This window comes from Channa argus, chromosome 1 (genome assembly GCF_033026475.1).
Source record: "Channa argus isolate prfri chromosome 1, Channa argus male v1.0, whole genome shotgun sequence".
In the NCBI taxonomy this organism is placed as follows: Eukaryota; Metazoa; Chordata; class Actinopteri; order Anabantiformes; family Channidae; genus Channa; species Channa argus.
In genome coordinates this window covers 50,737,270-50,757,436 of record NC_090197.1, presented here as the reverse complement: position 1 = coordinate 50,757,436, position 20,167 = coordinate 50,737,270, and the positions used below count along the sequence as shown (strand labels likewise).

At 41.8% G+C, this 20,167-nt stretch overlaps 1 protein-coding gene across 1 annotated transcript in view; it reads left to right on the top strand.

Moving 5' to 3' along the window:
* dntt (deoxynucleotidyltransferase, terminal) overlaps positions 1 to 20,167 on the top strand; it is a 67,514-nt gene that overhangs the window by 24,154 nt on the left and 23,193 nt on the right. Inside the window, exons 7-10 of the mRNA XM_067474244.1 lie at positions 455 to 587; positions 7,662 to 7,764; positions 14,704 to 14,952; positions 16,424 to 16,507. Coding sequence (XP_067330345.1) covers positions 455 to 587; positions 7,662 to 7,764; positions 14,704 to 14,952; positions 16,424 to 16,507 — 569 coding nt within the window. The remainder of the gene's footprint in view (positions 1 to 454; positions 588 to 7,661; positions 7,765 to 14,703; positions 14,953 to 16,423; positions 16,508 to 20,167) is intronic.

Genomic DNA, 20,167 nt, shown 5'->3' with positions numbered 1-20,167 from the left:
CTCTCTGCTCCATGCAGAGGAATAATGGGACTTTTTGACATGGAAAATGTGTTTGAACCCTGATCTCCCCACTGGATATTGTAAATCTTAAAAGAGCCAAAATATAAAATTGCATTGCACTGTTGTAATGATGTGCGGGTGTAAAGCTCTGTTTGTTGTAGGGAGAGAAAAGAGAATTGATGCTTTTTACGTAGCACAGACAGATGAGAAAATAGAAAGTGAAATGCATGAAATCAACAAGATACTCAATCAATCCGTCAATCACAATTTAGCTCCGACTCCACCGCGGCTGGAATCCTCTTGTGTCTGCGGCGGGAGCCTACTAGCAGCCAGCAGAACGTATCACATTTTACCTTACTTTTAATTCGCCCCGACTCTCCGCTTCCCCAGAGCAACGGGCTGTGATTGATGGCTGCCTGCCAGACTAATAACCACGTGTTCTCTTCCCCCGCAGGTTTTCTGCATTATGGAGACATCTCCAGGTCTGTCAGTAAAGCGGAGGCCCGGGCCCTGGGGAACGTTATTGACGAAGTTGCCCGTGCAATCACGCCGGATGCCATACTAGCACTGACAGGTGGCTTTCGCAGGTACAAGACTTGTCTCCTTCATTCAGCGTTGATATGACAGTACAACATCACATATTAAACACATTGTGGTTTTAGTGCCAATTTCGAACCACTGTCACCGAAGTCACACTGTGTCTCTGTGCTGAAATACATCCTGCTGTTTAAAAATAAGTAGATGACTACATTATATTATTGACTTTCTCTTTCTTCGAAACTTTAGCGGATGTCATTCACGGTTTTGACACAGAATAATGAGACGCAGAAATGCATCACATAATCAATGTCAGAGTTGCAGGGTGAGTGCTCTGCTCAAGCTGCCTAGAGAGTGCGACTGTTTGCTCACAGCTGGCGTCCTCATCCTTTGCCACCTCTTTGTGCTGCTCTTTTTTATGTGTCTTTGTGCCTGAGTAAGCACGGACTGCTGTGTGCCGCTGTAAAAATCCAGCTCTAACCAGTGGCGTGTGTGGTAAATAATTCAAAAGCAGTCTGGCAGTAAGGACAAGGCACTTGCCTCTCAACAGGGGCAACAGAGCTGCCACCGCTTAGGTGATGGTCTTTATAGTGTCTCGGGTCCAAACTTTACGTGCTGCCAGAGATAAAAAAAAAAAGTAAACCTTTTCGGATTTTGTTGTGTTGTAAAATAGTCACATTTGTCCAAAAAAAACCTGTTTGGTGCAAAATGATCATAGACCAACTCTGTTTTATCCCATAAATTTTAAGCAAGTGCTAAACTTTTACAATTGTAACTGGATACAAATTTTATGAGAAAATCGTAGTGTACTACTCACACTTACCTTCACAGTAGCTTTACTATATAGATTCTTTTCAGTTACTGTACGAGAAATCCCCACAGTTTTATTGTCAGTTTGGCAGTTGACGACTCAACCTGCAACGATAAAGGCCACTCTCACATCAATATACTCTCAGATAAAAAAAAAATATATTTAATGGTTTCAGCACCATCCACAGTGCGCTGGAATCTGCATCTGTCCTTTTGTAGGAGCTAACAACACTGTAACCACATCAGCTCGTGGCTCTGTGCTAACTTCACACGATGCTAATGAACTAGTCTATCAACTCACCTGTAGTGGCTTTTTGTCAAAACTCCAAACTTAAAGCCAAAGCACATGTAGAGTGAAAACAGATGCACGGAAGTATGAACAGACACTTCTTTTTCACTCTCATTCACATTGAAGGTGTTCTCATATATCTTGTCACAATAGGATTTTGTAGCAGTTGCAACCAAACAGGTTTTCTATGCAAATGATGGATTTTGAGCGTCTACATGGAATTGAGCTGATTCCTTAAGTGTCACGTACGGTTTCTGAAATCGCGATAGGGGATTAACCGGGGGGATAAACTGTAACCGGGTTTCCAATCAGCTTTCTCCAACTTACAGACAGAAAAGTTAAAAAGCAGTGTGAGAAATCAGCTCACTGCTCTGCTACACGTATACGTGGATCGTCCCCCAATTACCCAAGTAAACTGATTTCTCCAAGTACCCCGGGTACTTAAGTGCATGTAAACACACTCCAATTGTTTATTACTTGTTTGAAAGTATTTGGAGTTAAAACTACGTACCTAAGTTACGTATTTGGAACAGATTTCTGACACTGTGCAAACACTATTAACAACCTATTAAGATACAGTTTATTCTCCTCAGCATGTTCCACCCTATTTTGAGCATGTGCCCCAGTTTGTGCACCCCAGTAAAATAATTTCCAGAACTGCCCCTGGGAACTGTAAAGCCTCCGATTACAACAATGAAGTGAAAGAAAATCATTTAACCAGCCAAAAAACCAAGACCAATACTAAATGAATCTAAATTAAGGACATATAGAGAGTAATCGAAACTCTAAAAACAAATACTCAGTTTTTTGTTTTATCCTTTAAGTTCAGCATCGCCTTCTTGACACACCCCTCTCTGTGGGGGGCACGTTGGGGTTCAGTGTCTTGCCCAGGGACACTTTGGTGGCTGGGAAAGCTAAAAACAGATACTATTGGTTAGAATTAATAAGCCTAACAAATAGCTCCTACATCAACACAGAGCAGTCGGATATCAACCGTCTATCAGCAACATCCACACTGTTAGCTATGAGTTTAGCTTCTCTGGTTGGGGAATACATTTCCACACCTTTCCTATTTAAAGGCGGATGATGCAGAACAAGAAAGAAATCAATATGTCTAGTGTTGAAATAGATAAATGTCGGCGGGAATTGTATCTGATTATGTAAATAACAAGTCCTCAAGGGGAAAATGTGGTAAAAGAGATGAGGAAAGTGATTAGAGCATCTTAGCCAGTTAACATCGAGAATGAAGAAGGAGGAACATCGCAGGATTCATTGGCCGGGAATCTGTTGCACAGCGTAAAGGGGCCTGTGAGAGAGCTTTAATGGCAAACTCAGGGAGAGGAAGCACACGTCTACTTCATCTCGTATTTGGCGCAGGCTTGGGGAGTATTACGTGAGACCTAATTGGAATCACACCGAGCTATAATTGAAGAACGATGACTTGTACATTATCAGCCGGCGAGTAAGTAATTTACCTTTATCTTGTCGAAAAGCAGATTTTCCAGACGTGGTTTAAACACAGCGGGAGGCATTAGAAGGCCTATTACCCCAAAATAGTGCATATGCTCTCAAAGATGCCAGCAGCACTAATAACCCACTAATTCTCTTCAGTGTGACAAATTTGAAAGTCTTCCCTTCTAAAGTCCTGTCAAAGCTCGATTTAATTACCCACAATCTCTGCCGTGATGAAGAGTCTCTTATTAGCTTCATCTTTCCAGCCGATAGCCCTTGTCAAAAATGGAAATGCACGTATACTATATAGCATTTTAAAGAGACGTGCTCCGCTTCCAATCATCTCATCTCCGGGACAAGATACACAGGGAAACAACTCGGCTCCCAGAAGTTTCCACAGAACAAGCAGCGTGCTCCAGTAAACTCAAGCTGTCACCCACTTCAGAGAGGAAACAGCCTGCCGAGGATTTGTTGATACCACTGACATTAGCCTCATTGAAAGGACAGCTGTGGAAGGCGGGTGACGAGTCTTAAAGCGGTTTTTGTTGGGAGAGACGATTAAAAAGAGATTAGGCTCGACAATATGGCGTCTACCGCCACTGTGGGTGAAAGGCTCACACGGTGTCAACAGAGCACTGTGTTTATTTGGGTGCAAATCCCTGCTCTGGATCTTCTGCAATACAACTCAAAGTTACAATGTTGAGGATGGAGGCGATGCTGTCTGCTGTCAAATACTCAAAGTGGCTGCATTGTCTCCACGGATCAACAAGTGAGATAAGTTCTCCTCATCATCAATTTAGCCCAGGATGCCATTATTTTTCCAAAATAACTCGATTCATTAGCCTCAAGAGGACAATGAGGTAAAGCCAACGTGCACCTCACACTTGTTCTTCTTCTTCTTCTTCTTCTTCACTATCTCTGTGATTATCACCTCATTTTACTGTGTTGGCAACAAACTTAGATACCAGGAGAGATAGAGGGTGAATCCATGCATCAGTACAAACGCAGCCCTTCCTTCTTTCTGACCGCTTGCTGCTAAACTCCGTCCGACCTGTGAACATTTTCCAGCCGCAGCAACTCTTTCCACATCTATATTATTTATGCACGTCGCCCCCTCATCCACACACATTTTTTTTGTTATTTTGTAAATAACAATATATATTTTATGGGATTTGTGCAGGAACACTTAATAATTTAACATTTTGCCTCACGCAGTAAAATAAAATAAAATAAACGTAAACCGGCTTAGATTCAACCCAGGTGTTTACAGATCTGTGCCTCTGCTCAGTGTTGCACTTGATTCGAAAGCAGGTGCTTTTACCGTGTGCAGTCCGTTAACAGTCCGTCAAAGCTTACTTAGATACTTGGAGCCGGAGAGGATTCCTAATCCTCTGTAAAACTGCTTTTAGAGGCAGGAACAAGGAAGAAAAACTGCAGAGGGTGTATCTGATGTTCTTCGGTCTAGTTTTTTTTTGCTGAGCTGGCTTGAATTAAAGGAGGCATCCGCACAGATCTGACACATAATGATGCAACCAGGAAGAAACTGAACGGTGTAATGCCGCATCTTCTCCTCAAACAACCACCAGTTTTACTGATTGGAAGTAAACTAAATTTATGCTGATGATCTAGCGTTGTCAGTTTTTTTTTTTTTTTTTTTTTTGCTATTCATGGCACACACTCGTGCCGCGCACTTGTAAGTTTTGCCAGCGCAGCAGAGGCTAGCAGTGACTTAACAAGTTGAGATCACTGTTACACGCTGGAATCTCAGCTTTAGCTAATTAAGAGTTCTGGAAGGTTTGGGGGAAAGATGCTCGTTCAGCAGATGGAAATCTGTGATGCATTTTCAAGTAGCTGCATCCTACCAGTCACCTCATTAAAGAAATGTCAAATTGATACATAAAAGGCCGACACAAATACCACTGAGCATAAACAAACACTCCCACATCTTCTGTTATTTCGGAGGCAGAATAAATGATATACAGTCACATTGTGAGTTCAGTGGCTGCGACTAAAGCGGCATCTGCTGAGTGAACCTGTACGGCCCACTTTCCGTTTATGCCACAGGGGCACACGCTCTCTGTCACTAACGTTAACCATTAACATTATCTCGTCTTGTACGGCTCTAATGGCTGTTTTCTAATAGTTCCCAGCTCCCTGAATTAGCCACGGTGACCTTTGAAGTTTTCCCACAAGCCATTCGCGCCTCTCTCCCTGTTCGTTTCATGCTCCTTCCTCTCGATGCCGTCACTCATGTGTTGCACGCGGCAAAGAGAGATCAAACGCATATTCTCAAAGCTGCCAGGGCTTCATATCGCCCCATCATTGTTTGTCATTTTGCTTTGTTGTTAGAGCGTATATTCCTCTGATTGTGCCTATTGTTTATCAAAAGTGTGTGTGCGTGTGTGGGGTGGGGGGGTGTTGGGTAACGATCAGTTTGAAATGACGCCTGGTCCTTTGGCAGGTAGCGCTGGCGCACACCAGACCTGGCAGGGGCGAAGCTTCTGTCATTGCAGGAGCAACTTCAGCACTGGCGGTTTGTGTCTGCAGTATGTTTGTGTCAGCGACGCTCTCGCTTTAGTGACTGATGGCAAAATCTGCCCTCTGAGGCTGTTTTTAGTGGGTTGCCGTAATCCCAGGAATCCACCTTTGCTGTTCATCATTCCACCTGACTGCTGGTTTAGTCAACCTGAGTCCTGTCTCAGCAAGTACTGAGTGAAAGACAGGAACAGATCTTGGACAATCCTGTCACAGCCTACACACACACACACACAAGTACATTCACTGTCAAGTTTAGTTTTTAATTCAAAGGAGTTTTATCTGCTTATCTATCTATCTATTTATCTGTAAATCCTCTGGTCCTAACTCCTGAGCCACCTCCACCATCGTAGATTATCCTGGGGTTTAAACCCAGGTCCTGCACTTCTCAAACCTAGCAATGCTGCTTTTTGTTTTCACGTCTGAAAACAGCTTTTGTCTACTATTTCCTAAGCCCAGTTGACAACTGGGGACAATTGGTGTGGCCAGCTGCTTTTTTAATAGTGTTGACTGGAGGTACATGTGCAATCCTGGCACAGCATGGACCAATCTGGGGGTCTGGCTGGAACATGATAAATACTGTATATTGCTCGTAGGAGGAATAAATTATCAGCAAGACGCCTAAGTAACAGCCAATTACATCAGTTCCTCTCATGGCTTGCAAAGCACAAATGTACAAATCTACTTCCAAGAACATATAATTGCGTTGATACCTTTTGTGCACACGATATTTACAGAAACATAAAAAATGCTAATGCAAAAAGTTAATATTAGTGTTTTTGCAACCTAACATTCATTATTAAAATTAAGTAGAATTTTCAGTGTGGGCTGCATGTGTTCACTGAGACAGCAACAACGCTTTAACATCCCTATACAACTGGGCTTATTCATTACTGTTTGCACATTATTGTGCTGCTTAAAAGACAGAAATACCATAGCTGACACATAGATGAGATGTTACACGGCCGGTCGTGGTCAATCTCTGAAGCTGCAGTAGTTAGTCGGTTAGAACCCTGTAACAGGATAGTGAAGTTAAGGCGGTTTAAAAAAAACAGAATTAGCTTTTACATGTGTATCTGCACCACAGTGTGCAGCTGCAATGAGGTAGCACAAAGTGACACAGCACCACAGCTTCCGACACTCACAGGAGCCCAACATTTGAAAGTCAAAACAAGCTTTTTAATACCACATGGACTTAAGTAACATGTTATTCTGGTTGAATAGATGCTCTGACAGTGTGACCTCTAAGAAGAGGCCTCACGCAAGGACATTTTCCACATCGATGTCCTCATTTTCTCGTACTTTTCTTTGTGATGCTTGTTTCAATGCCGATTTCCCAAACTCTCAACCCCACAAAGGAGTCAGCATGCACTGCCTGTTCAAAAGGATGTGCATTCATGAGATTTGATCCTTATTGAAATCTCATCTAGTCAGGTAATGTATGAAAGCACTATTGAAATACATATTCAAACACTGATCATCTCAAACCGCATCTTCAGAAATGCAGACATCACTGTCCTGAATGACAGCAGTAATTTGAGATCAGTGATTCGTAACAGATTCCGACACAATCTTTGATGGGACATTTTTGCACATGTCTTCTGAACTTGGGGGTCTTCTCTCCCGAGGCCTTCACCGCATCTCCTGATAATCCCCTGATAAACCCCCTTACAATATGGAAACACCTCTTGTGTGTCTGTGGTTGTGCTGACCGGGCAACTGCATTGTGTGAGGCCAGTCAGGCTCCATATGCATTTGCTTTATGGCACTGATCTAAGTAGAAAATGATGATTCTCATAAATGTTGAAGCTTTGACAGATGAGGCAACAAAAAGTGAGCTCTTATACTTAACAGCTTACGACTAATGACTTGTTTGATTAATGGTAAAAGTCAGTACCATTAGCTTGGCCTGGGCTTTTAATAGCGCTGTCTGCCACCTTCCCTCTTCATCAGTTAAGCACTGTGACTAAAAGATAATTTGTTTCACTCCTTTCCTGGACACAGTCAGCGGGTAACATCGCTATGTCTTTATCTCCAGGGGGAAAGAGTTTGGTCATGACGTCGACTTTATCGTGACCACACCAGAGCCGGGGAGGGAGAAGACTCTGCTCTCAAACATCATGGACGAACTGAAAGAACAAGTAAGTACAGTGTTGTTGTTTTTATGCACCTCCAGGAAGTAATGAAGATGTTAATCCATCTTTTGTCAGTTTACATAATTTGAATGTGAGGTTGGTTTAACGTAAGTATATTTTGGATCAAATAAATCCCGTCCAACATGTCAGGAATAATCTCTTGCTTGATGTATTGTTCTTAAAGCCCACTAATAATACACAAAGAAACATAGTATTGGCTGACACACCAATAAAAGCAACAAACTACATTAAATGTTCTTCGTATTCTGAATGAATGACGACAATACACAGTGTTTTTTTATATATTCTTGGCAAACATAGCACTATATGTAGTTTTTTTGTTGAATACTGTTTAAATATATCATGAAAAACCTCATACTATAAATGCAGAAGTCAGTATTGTGGTCATTGTCACTCAAGATACTGTAGAAATTTCTGGAACTACATAATTTATTATTCCTTGCCTTAAGGGCTGCAATGCATTTGGTATCTTTCAATAACAAGCCATTCAACAGAGTCGCTCGCTGTTCTGTCACTCAGAGCTGTGTCCTTGAAAACTTACAGCAGCTTTTTTAAAACGAAATAAAACTTAGAGGGAAAGGTTTGCCAGGCAGGAGCCATTAAACCACCTTAGACCGGGAAAAGGTGAGTGTCCCGGGTAAAAGACAAATAGTACAATTTTACAGGTTACTTAAACCTTTTAGCTGGGCTTTGAAAGACCACGGGCGTCAGTGGAGGCTCCGAAATGGAAAATGAATCCTTTAAATGGGAAGTGGGCAAAGCAGAGTGGGTGGGTGAGAGGTGACAAGTACAGTAGAGAGAGGATGAATGTGGACGAGAGACACAAAGAGACAGATGATTACAAAGGGAGCAAGAATAGAAAGTGAGAAGAGTGAGAAAGTGTATGAACGCAAACAGCGGCAGTGTTAATGACAGGTTATGTTTACATACGCAGTCGTTTAATTATGGGATGCGGTGCAGTCACAACCATCATTAACTAGTAATATCACAATAATATGACAAATGTCAGTGCAAGAATCAAATGAAAACTCAAAAGGATTTTGAGTTATATATAATTGCAGTAAAAGAAGATTTTAATAACAAATGTGCAAACAGAAAAGTCTTCATGTTTGTACATAATGTACGATTTCTATCTCATCACCTTATAGCTTTATTAACATATGCGTGTACATTTCAATTTGCCTTTGAACAAAAGGAATAAATTAAAATGGAAAGAAATGTGTTGTCCAAGTTCAGATATACAAAGACAGGTTACATGTGCATAGCTGGATGATTGGCAAACGTGAAAAAATGAACCATTTTTTTCCTCAGCCACAACTTTAAAACCACTCGGTGGTAAAAATGCTGGCTGAGACCAAAAAATGTTCATGTCCTCCTTTGCTGATATTCTCTCTTCTATTTGACCTATGGCTGCATTGACTTGCTGGTTAGTTTTTCATCGTTAGTTCATCCACTTATGATACGATGCCGTATTCTGCGTCGGTTTGTTTTTCATTTTTATTTTAGCTCCCGCATGCTGTCGATTACTGCCTCGCCAAGCCAAAGCCAAGCCCCTGCTTCTTAACGTGTCACAAGGGCTGCAAGCCACTAATCAGCACTAATCTTTATTAAAGCCTTGTTGAAGAATTTAGTTTACAACATGTGGTTCAAATAAACGCATATTCTCAATAATTATTGCCAAATGATGTGTAATAATTGTAACATCATCAAAATACCTCGAATGTGTTCTATAACCAGTTTTATTATGTTATGTGTAATATTCCATAAGACACAGCAGAGGGGTGAAGGCAGCTTCCTTTGTCTGCACAGTCTTCTCTCCCTGATGAATGCGTGGTTGGAGGGGGTCATGAGTTTGATGAAGAGCAGCACTGCAATCTCTGGTCTCTCTGCCGGCTTCTTTTTGTCACCACTAGGTTTAAAAATAATCCCCTTTGTCCTCGTTCCACCACACCTCCGCATGCCTCCACTCCTTCAGAGGTCCATCCTGACTATAATTACCCGCTACTTACCGTATGTTATCGGGGTGGGTGGGGGGGGTGAAGCTATCACCACTTGCAAGCACTTACGTTCACTATGGGTAGAGAGGGAGGTGAAGGTGTGAAAGTCTGTGTGAACATGCGAGGAGAAGGAGGCAGAATGGATGTGAGACAGTGCATCAAGCGGGTAGAGCAGGTGTTAAAAAGGCTTGGAAAGGGACAGTGTGATATGACCGGTAGCTTTCTTCTCAGCAGCCTGGACTGAGTAGCGATGGAGAGCAGACTGGTCTGCGGGGACGAGGACACAAGAGACAGTGATTAAGTGGAGGTAGCAGAGGTTCACATTAAGTCGTGTAACCTTGTCATCTGCAATCGAGCCCCCGGGGACCCACGTGTCTTCACTCAGGCCTGATATCACGGGTTTGCTTCCCCCCCCCCCCCGTCCATTCAGTCCCCCTCTTTAGCCTGCAGGGAGTTAAAAATACATCTATCTCGTAACGTCCTTGTAAAATCAGGTTCATCATTTTTTTTTTCTCCCCCTCTCCTCCCTCCTATCGCCGATATTCTCAAAGCATAACTTGGGGGCAGAGGCAAGGTCAGCCACCAGCTTCTGTGGCAGACAGATGAGATTCAGCTTGGCCCTGGTAATAGCGACGGAGAGCCGGAGAGGGCCGTGTTTCATCCTCCGTCCATCCATCATCTCTGTCTCTAAATACTGTATAAGTGCTGCCATCCGAAGGCTGAGCTCTGTTTGCTTTGCCGCCTTCATAATGCTATTCAGCTCAGGCTTTATTGTTCTGCATTTGGTCTGAGTCAACGTGGTTAGGGATTGGCGAGTTTTCCCTTTGGCTAAATAAGTGATGCAGTTGCAGCTGCCTGTACAGCTGAGGTTATATTGCAGTCACATATAGTTAGTCTCTGTGAGATCTAAATAAAATCTGACCACAAATGGCTACTTTGACTGACACTGAGACAACACTCTCTCTCTCTCACACACGCACACAAACTGCTGCACTTTAATTTCAGCAATCAGTCTCTTTCATTCTGGCGAAGCTACCGATCGAAGTCCAAGCGTCGTTCAAATGGTCCTGGCCAACACGCTCTAATCTGAGACTTGAAAACTGATTTTGAAGTCTCTTTCTTGGAGATCAGAGCACCTTGTGTCCCCCCCCTCCTCCCCAATGCCCATCCTCTGGATGCGGCTGACCGCACCAGCCACTGTGACCACTTATCACCCTTTAAGAAAAGACTAAATAATCAAATAGACAAAAAAGGAACTTTGAGTCGTGTTCACTTGATTCATTTTTTTATTTCTTTTTTTTTTTTTTTGAGGCGCTCAGAGGCAAAGCTTTAGGGGAAAGATTATCTTCCCGCTGTCCTCCTCTGTAATTCCCTCTGTAAACAGTTCTGCCGGAATACGCTTAGTCTCAGATGCTCGCTGACATTACCTGCTGCGTGGGAGATGATTACAGAGCGCTACTGGGTTAAACAGCCCCCAGCTATGCTGAGACGGGGGAACTTCATGACATCCTGTTTTCATGGTGGATTTGCGAGTGTGCTTGTCAAGCAGAAAGAGCGAGGCAGGCGGTAGGGCCTCGGACCTCATCGAAACGAACGGCATCCATATTCAGGTCCTTCATGGCGTGTGCAACTGTCACCATAACTCATTAATAACTTTCTCAGAAGGCATCAATATGACTCAAGGCGGAAAGATGTGAAGGGGCCAGAATATCCATCTGAAGGAGGAGTGACCTACATTTGTAGTCCCGTGTACGAGATGGGTTGCGGACCTTCTCCTGCAAGTTGTCTTGAGTGTGACTCCAAGGGATTTTAATTTCAGATTAGTCAGTGTTTAAGTGCTTTTGTGCTGTCATACTGGCCTCATTATCCAAGTGGGAGCTGTCGTTGCCTCCAGCTAGTGCTACTGAACGTAAAGGGAACTTTCAGAATCCCTCTCCTTGCCTACTATTGGAAGGCGAATAGTCATCTGTAATTGCAGAGGGAGAGCGGTCCAGGGGTGACATCAAGAATGTCCGCGTGCTGTTGCACAACAAACCCGGTCCGACCCCTGAAGATAATTAGAGGAGTGGGCTTTGAGATCTGCCTCAGTGTGTCACCACCTTGGAATTCTCCCTGACTCCTCCCTCATTGTCCTCCTCTCATGTACTGTGGAGTTCCACGCTCATGCTGCCAACGAGGTGTTTAACATTTTGTGATTAGCCCACGTCATCGGACGGACGCACGGACGGACAGAAAAGCTGCTCGCTGCACTCACTTCCCCAATTATTGCTCTTTAAGGAAATCCTGCAGATTTATGGCCAGTGAATGGAGAGCAGCATCCCGACAATTACACAGGGCGCTGGAATTAAATTGACGATTTGTAATCTTAATCGGCTTAACGCTCCTGCATCCAGATAGAGGCATAATCAGGCAGGGCGAGGCCCTGGAGGAAATCAATTTGAATTCCCACACTCTCCTATTGCTCTCTCTGCTTTTCCGCCTCCCTCACCTATTTCTTACCTTCTCTTACAGGTTGGATTTATTCTCCAACTCTCTTGAACACACTCCATTTCACCCTTCTCCACACTTAGGGCTTTGTTTCTCATCAGCAGCCCTCTCCCCTTCTCTCACCTCAGTACGCTGACATCCTATTCGGCAAACATTTCCATTATCTAAGGAGTGGAACTATTTGCCAGGGAATGGACTTCAAGCTGCCTGGAAGCTTGGATCTTTGAATCAACCGTCAACATCAGAGAGATGCCAGAGTCAATGGGCTAACGTCCATTGCCCCATGGCTGCATTGTCAATCAAGAGAACTTACAGTTTTTAAGCTTAAGTTATCCAAACAGGTCGGCTTTAGTTTTTTTATTAATAACTGAGAAGATTTCAGTCATGTAAAAATACAAAAATAAGTAAAAATGCTTTAAGTTGCACTAATGCTACAGTACACTCAGTAGCTGCTTGCTTATTGCCATTCCCCTAATTTCCCTAGGTAGGGTTCATTTACCTTTTCTTCATCTCCTTCCATCTCCTTCAATTTGTAAAGACTTAAATAACTTTTCCTATAATCTTTTCTAAGCTGCAGGCACAGGATAAACTACCATATAGATTAAAGCAGTGAACACAGTGTAAGATAACTTCACATTCTCTATTTGGTTTTAACTTCGTGTTGTCTGACCATCAGCTATTTGTGTTGGAGACTTGTAGTATTTGACTGTTAGGACAGCAGTGCTTGAAACTAGTTGCTCGTGCCACGACAATGCTGACATGATGATGTTTAAATGTAGCAATTTTCACAATGTATGGTTAAGGGTCATGGGAAGTACCATTTTTTTAGTTTCCAAAATAAAGTGTCAAAATGTTGTGGTTGTAAAGTTGCCATTCGGAGAAAAACATGAATATCTGAAGTAATTTTCATGCCAATCCATTCTCTAGCAATTCTATTAAAATGCTGAAAATACCGGCTACTCGGTGCAAAAGAAAAGAAATCAAACATTTACCAAAGTCATCAAGGTTAATGATCCGGGAGCTGTAGAAACAGGTTCTGTTCAAAAATGGATAGAAATCTCATGTATGTGCAAAAGAGTTGGACTCGCTGTTGGCCTGAAGGGGAAAGGGGGGGCCTCCAAGCTATTAGGAGCACTCTGAATGTCTGTAACAATGAATGTCTGTTACTGCTGAGGTCATTCAATACGGACCAAAGTGCTGAAAAGCTTGATTTATGCTAATTTGTTAACTCGTACTGTAACAGCACAGAACACTGCAATGAAGGTCCAACTTCCAAACAATCCGCTCAATTTCAGTCGCTAATGTTTGTAGTAAAACCCGAAAAATCTACGGACACAAAGAGGTTTGGCGATGGACTTGCAGAGCAGCATAGACGCCCCTCAGTGCACAAGTATGAACGCTCACAATGGAAAGGGCACATTTCCTCCTGCATGGGCTCTGTGAAGACTAAAGACAGAAGCAGAAGCACAAGTCTAACTCGACATGATTATTAAGAGGGTGCAGGTTAATCCCTACTAGACAAAAGAATCACACATGGATCATAAATATACCATCAGCCACTTCACTACATAGTCTCTACTTTTTTCCCCCTCACTAACTTAAAAGACCAAATGTGGAGCCTTGTTTAAAGAAACATGACTTTGACTCAACCATTTTCAGCACCTGCAGGTTTGTATCTAAGCTGGCTTTTATCTCCAAGATTGTGAGGGATGTAGTTTTAAAGAAAGCAGCAAAAACATTTAGTGAGAACTGCAGCCAGGCTTCTGACTGTACTACAGTAATATCACGGAAACCGTGTGCTGAGACGAAGAATCCAGAAACAGGTTATGTCACTGCCATTTAGGTTTTGCCTGAAATTTAAATGAGGGCCCAGTTTTTCTCTTATTGCAGATGAAAAACATATACATGAATAATAATTTTCATTCTATTTTTGGTGTAGCCTACTTAAAAGCTCAAACTTAGATCACAATGCCAGCTTTGGTCCCCCCCCCCCCCACCCTTTTTTCCCCCCTGACTGGCAGTTATTAGAATGATAGATTTTCTTATATTTTTAAATGTTGGATTTACTGGACTAATTGCTACTAATATTTTTTTTCCCAGCAGGACGTTAAAACAACCAGGTGGTATTAATGTTGTGGCCCATTGGTGTGTATTTATTCTCATTCTCATTTATTCCTCATTTTAATTATTGCTATTAACAAGGCATGAGTCAGGTGTTTCAAAGTCCCCGCTGCTTTCAGTCACATTACTTACTTTGCTATCAGCGTGACTTTAGTCTAATCAATACTCTGCTTACAGATGATGCATATGTAGCTGTTATTGGGAATATGTCATGTACTGGTGTGTGTTATATAATATGATTAATATATAGTAGAACGAGCATTTTAATTAAGAAAAAAAGGAAATTTGTGAAAAACACATTTTATTGTCTTCTTTCTAGGGCATCCTGCTTTACTCTGACTACCAACCCTCCACCTTTGATATATCTAAGCTTCCCAGCCACAGATTTGAAGCCATGGACCACTTTGCAAAGTGCTTCCTGATCCTGCGGCTGGAGGGAAGTCAGGTGGAGGGAGGTCTCAACAGCGCTGAGGGCGATAGCAGGGGCTGGAGGGCGGTGCGTGTAGACTTGGTGTCTCCACCCATGGATCGTTATGCCTTTGCTCTCCTGGGCTGGACGGGCTCTAGGGTACGAAGGATTATAAAGACTAAATTTTAGATATATTATAGACCATAGGGACCGAATAACAGTGAGGTAGCTGCAGTTGGAAGCAAGGAGTAGAAACTACTAAATCAGGTTACTGTATTTTAGTGATATTTATCCTGTCTGCACTGTGAAATCAATGTTGCTTGGGTCCTTTAACAACATACAGGGTTAAGTTCTAGGTTGTTCTAGTTTGTTTCCCCAAAACAGGATTTTATTTGGAGCCGGTTACCATGGTGCCATACAAACTCCATTTCCGGTAAAGGAAGGACGTTAAAGCAAATATAAATAAAAGAAATCAATGACTTGCAAATCATTAGAAATCTAGTTTTGATTGAAAATATTATAAGGACATCATCAAATGGAAACATGTAGGCTAATTTTGGATTTGGCCCCCGTATGGAGCCATGCTGTTGTAACACTGTTTAACACTGACAGATGTGCAAGTTACCCATGCTGTCTGTGATTTCCAAGATTTCCTCTTCACTTCAGTCATTTTTAAATAAGCTTCAGGTCAGAGGAGGTGGCGTTTCTGGATGCCGTTGTAGTTGTTTCTTTGTTTTGTAGAGTCTTAACTGTGCAGAGACAAACTGTGTTCACTGACTGTTGTTCCCACAGTGATTTCGACAACCGTGTCTGCTTTTAATGCAGCGCCCTCTAAGGGACTAAAGAGCACAACCAGTCAAGACTGGTGTTTGGCGTTGCCCCTGCATAAAGACACTCATCTGAATTTTCTGAATGTTTTGTTGATATTGTGAACTTCAAGTAGCTCTGTTCACAAAAGTACTGGACACAGAGTGATGACACTCACTACATCCTAACTTCAGAAAGACTGTGGTGGGATGTTCTTCTTATATTCGGTCATGCTATTGACCTGTTGCCAATAAACTTCATTAGTTGTGAGATGTTCAATTTTTTTTTTAGATGTGTTGCTGGCAATGCAAAATGAACGACCAGATTTCTTAGGTCCAACAGTTTGTACTATTTACAGTAAAAATAGATTTCAAATAAAAATCCTTTTTCATATTTTACACAAAAGGCTTGAAGTTTTCTGGAAATAGGATTTAGAGCTGTTAAGCTGAATTTACCTAAACAAGTTGACTTTGGTGTTTAATGTATAACTGAGAAGATTTCATAAAAAAAAAAAAAGATTTATAAAATAAATAAAAAAGCTAAGAGTTGCACTACAACAATTAATTTCTTGTCATCTCCTCCCATCGCTAACAAGTTGTAAAGGCTTAAATAACTTTTCCTATAATTTGTTCTGTACATTTAGATAGTTTACTTAGCTTAAAAGGGTTTTTTTTAATTATATAAAGGGACATACCAACTTACATGTGGGTTACGTTCAGAAAACCATTGCTTGTGGCTTTAACGTGGTTAAAAAAATACATGCATTTCCTTTCAATTCTGCAAAAACAGATGAGTAAAACAAAGATGTTTTTCATGTTAACAGCAGTTTGAGAGAGACTTGAGGAGGTTCGCTCGACTGGAGAGGCGGATGCTTTTGGACAACCACGCCCTGTACGACAAAACCAAGGTACTTAGTGCAACTTTAGCTACACACTTTGTGCTTAAGGAGTGAGTAACATATGAAAGGTTATATTAATTATATGACATTAATGATTCAAAGATAGAAACAGAGGTTAATGAAATGTGGTTCAAACATCCACAGAGTATAATTACTGTTAGATCATAATATATGTTATGAGATTACACTTACAGCTGCACAATAAATGTTTTAAAGGACCAAAACTTACGCTTTCTGCTTTAGACTTGCAAGTTGGTAGTTTCCTCTTTTACAGTGTTTGTGGCCAATCAAAGTTAAAAAGAAGTGTATGTTGCAAGTTTTCACAGCGTAATAAATATCCAGACATCTACAGAAACTTCTCCACTCACTTCTACTGTACATCAAAACCCACTTCTCTGCTGTCAGTCTATGTTGTATATGAACGATCTATCCAAATGATTTCAGTAAAAGGTGTAAAAATAAAAATAAAAGTACAAAGTACAAAGTTCAATATAAGCAGTACTAATCGAAATACTGCTCTATTTCATTGAAAAAAAAAAAGTATGTGTATGGATATGAGATAACTCACCTACAAATTTAAATCTAGACAAAATGATTCTAGAGGGCTACGAATGGAACTGCTTTGGCTGATTCTTCCTGCCCCTTCCTTCAAGTGGTTCTGTAGTTGAGTACTCACAACTGTTCACAGCAAGATCTTATTTACATCTTTAATTTACTGATTTAGGCAAGTTGTAATTGAAATCTCACTCAGGCTGTACAAAGTTCACCTCCAAAAAGCAAACGGTAAACTTCCAGCTAGGTGCAGCATCCTCGCGCTATGCAAAATAAAAAGCCTAACTTGATTCGAACTGTGACGAAAATGTAAATATCCATCCTGGTAAATCGTGGCACTTCGGCAACGGCTTTGCAGCCGGCAGTGAGCATGCTAACAGATGAGCTCGCTCCCAGTCTCAGCGTTCTTCATTCAAACAGTAATGCTACTGTAGTTCAGCTTTTTACCCCTGACAGCTGCCATGCAAGTCATGGCCGGTCTCTTGAGAGCATCCTTTACATCCCCACTGTTATTAGTGCCGACAAAAGTGGACAGTTTGAGATTGAGTGGTCTCCAATCAGACTGGTCTGGAGAAGATGCTTTTTATAACACATTTATAGTGCAGTATAAAATGGACTTCTACGTATCCATGCTGCAGTGTATATACAAGCATACAGACTCAGAAGCAGAGTGTGAAAGAGTGTGAGTCACAATCCACCAACGCTCAGATCTAATCAGAACAGGGTTTTCCAGAGTGTATGCAGAGCGAGTGAATTATTGCCAAAGCTCTGCCCCTCTAAGGTTATTGGAAAGATTAGGGCCTGCATGTTCAAATGCCACAGCATGAGAAAACGTCGACAAATCATCTAAAAATTATTCTGTGCAGTATGTGTTTGCACTCCGAGCGAGCACAAACTTGAGACCGGAGCAAGAACATTTTTAATTATAGCAGAGTGCTTAGTGGGAGGTTTCAGGGCTTGGCGAACTGGATGCAGCACATCACATACACGACGAACGCGCCATATACACGACCGCATCTGAGCACGCTGAGTGAACAAAACACATCCTAATGTTTCGATACATGAAAGCACACGCTTGTTAATGAAAAGGTAATTGCGCGGTTCATTTGCACATTTCCAGATTAAATAAATCACGTCTTACTTTACACAGTGGTATGAAGGCACACAGCAAAGGTTAGAAAATCTATTTACAGTATAACTCATGCAATTTAATAACCAATGAACACCTTGTTTGCTTACAATGCAAGAGTTAATTAAGTTTTGTTTTGTAACATCTCGCCTTTGTTGGAATCATATACTTAATTGGCTTCAGGAGGGGTAAAACAGTGGGTAGTTGAGTTTTTCATCTAGCACTTGAAAGTCTCATGTGGTGGTGGTAATAATGCTACGTTAAGATGGGCTGTCATAATTAGTAACCTGTGACAAATCTTTTTAGCCTTGCAGTGAAGCCATTCTTTTTTTTTATGGTGAAAATTGTGACAAGCTGACAAAAAGGGCGTGAAATGTTTTTTTTTGTTTGTAGAAACCTGCATGAGTTTGTCATTGCAGAACGTTTTCCCCTTGTGCTGAGCCAATAAGTCAGTCAGTGTAATTGCCACCGTTTCTAGGACGTTGCCCCGGCAATAGTTGTCCGTTTCATTCTTGTAAGCACAGTATTTTATGATTGCCTTGAGGGCCTTGGCATTTTTAAAAACCGCTCAGAAATGGTCACTGGAACTCGTGGATTAGGTTTTGGTGGTTTAAGGTCAAGGTTACTGGGAGCTTATGTCCATCCCGTACACGTGAACGTGATGTGACACGAATTAAGTGAGAAAAACAAATGTTTACCAGGACAATACTGACTGAAGACTGAAGACTGAATGTAGCTTTAAAATGGAAAACAAAATCACGAAAATGTACGACTTAAATGACGTCACTGATCCTGGTGATACAACTGCTGGACAGTGAAAAAAACGTATTCATGATAATAAACATACTTGAATGTAACTGTGGGATTTGTACAAGTTTAAGACTACTTTTCTTTTAATTAATTGCAATTCAGAGGTAAATATTGTACTCCACTACATTCATTTTACATAATCGAATTAACTGATAAATGCTGATGTATTATTATGGATCAACCCCGCGGTCGGAATATAAAGTGGGTACGATCTGCTCGAACATTGCCGGCTGTGATGTTTTTGTTCCACGCGTAGTACTGTAACTTAATTTTTTATAGCTTTTCCATCATTTTTTACATGAGAGAGTTTGTTGAATGAATCTGGATGAGACATTAACGTTTATGTGATCAACAGCATGTGTAAACTTAAAAAACGAAATTGACACAAGTCTTCGGCTAAAGAACTCAATTGATCAGCAGGGAAAAGTTTATAGTACTGACAAGGCGACAACCGAAATTCCTGGGAACCATCAATCTTTGTGACAGGTGTATCCGTAGCTCGTATTTATCCTGCCCTCGAGATTGTTCATTGCAGTCTGTAAGGCAGCCCCATCTCATTTCCAATGCATAGGGCAGAGTAGCAAGCTGTTTGACTTGCGCGTTGAGCGGGACAAGGGTGTGAGGCGTATCAGCGAGCAGATCGACAGTGGAGACACACTGTCGCTGAGATGTCCCCATCAGAGGCTCCCTGGGGGACAGAGGTCAGAATGCTTGGCATCACTGGGTGGCGGCTCCCTGACAGATATTATTCGCAAGCAGCCAACTCAGATGGTGTTTATTTAAATTTAAGAGCAGAGTCAGGCTTGCTGACCGTGCACCATCGCTGCACTGGAGTGGACAGGAGGGGCATCGCACACATATTCATGTATGGCTTTGTTGGAGTTCGCTGAGTTAATGGAGAAAAGTGAGAGACGGGAGGAAGGGTGACGGTAGGAGGAGGTTCAAGGCAACTAACAATCAGCTCGTTGTGAGATTTAAAAGTCCAGTGAAACGGGACAAACATGCTTAAGTAGCGTCCTCCCTTCCCAGGCTAGTTTCAAGGTCAGCAGAAAGCTTAACGGGGTCCAATCACACAGAATTGTACAACGGCGTGACCCGTTTTTCATTCTGTGCTCCGTGTAACAGCTGTAATTAATGTAATGAAGATCAATTAACCGTCCTGGTGTCTCTGCTGTCAC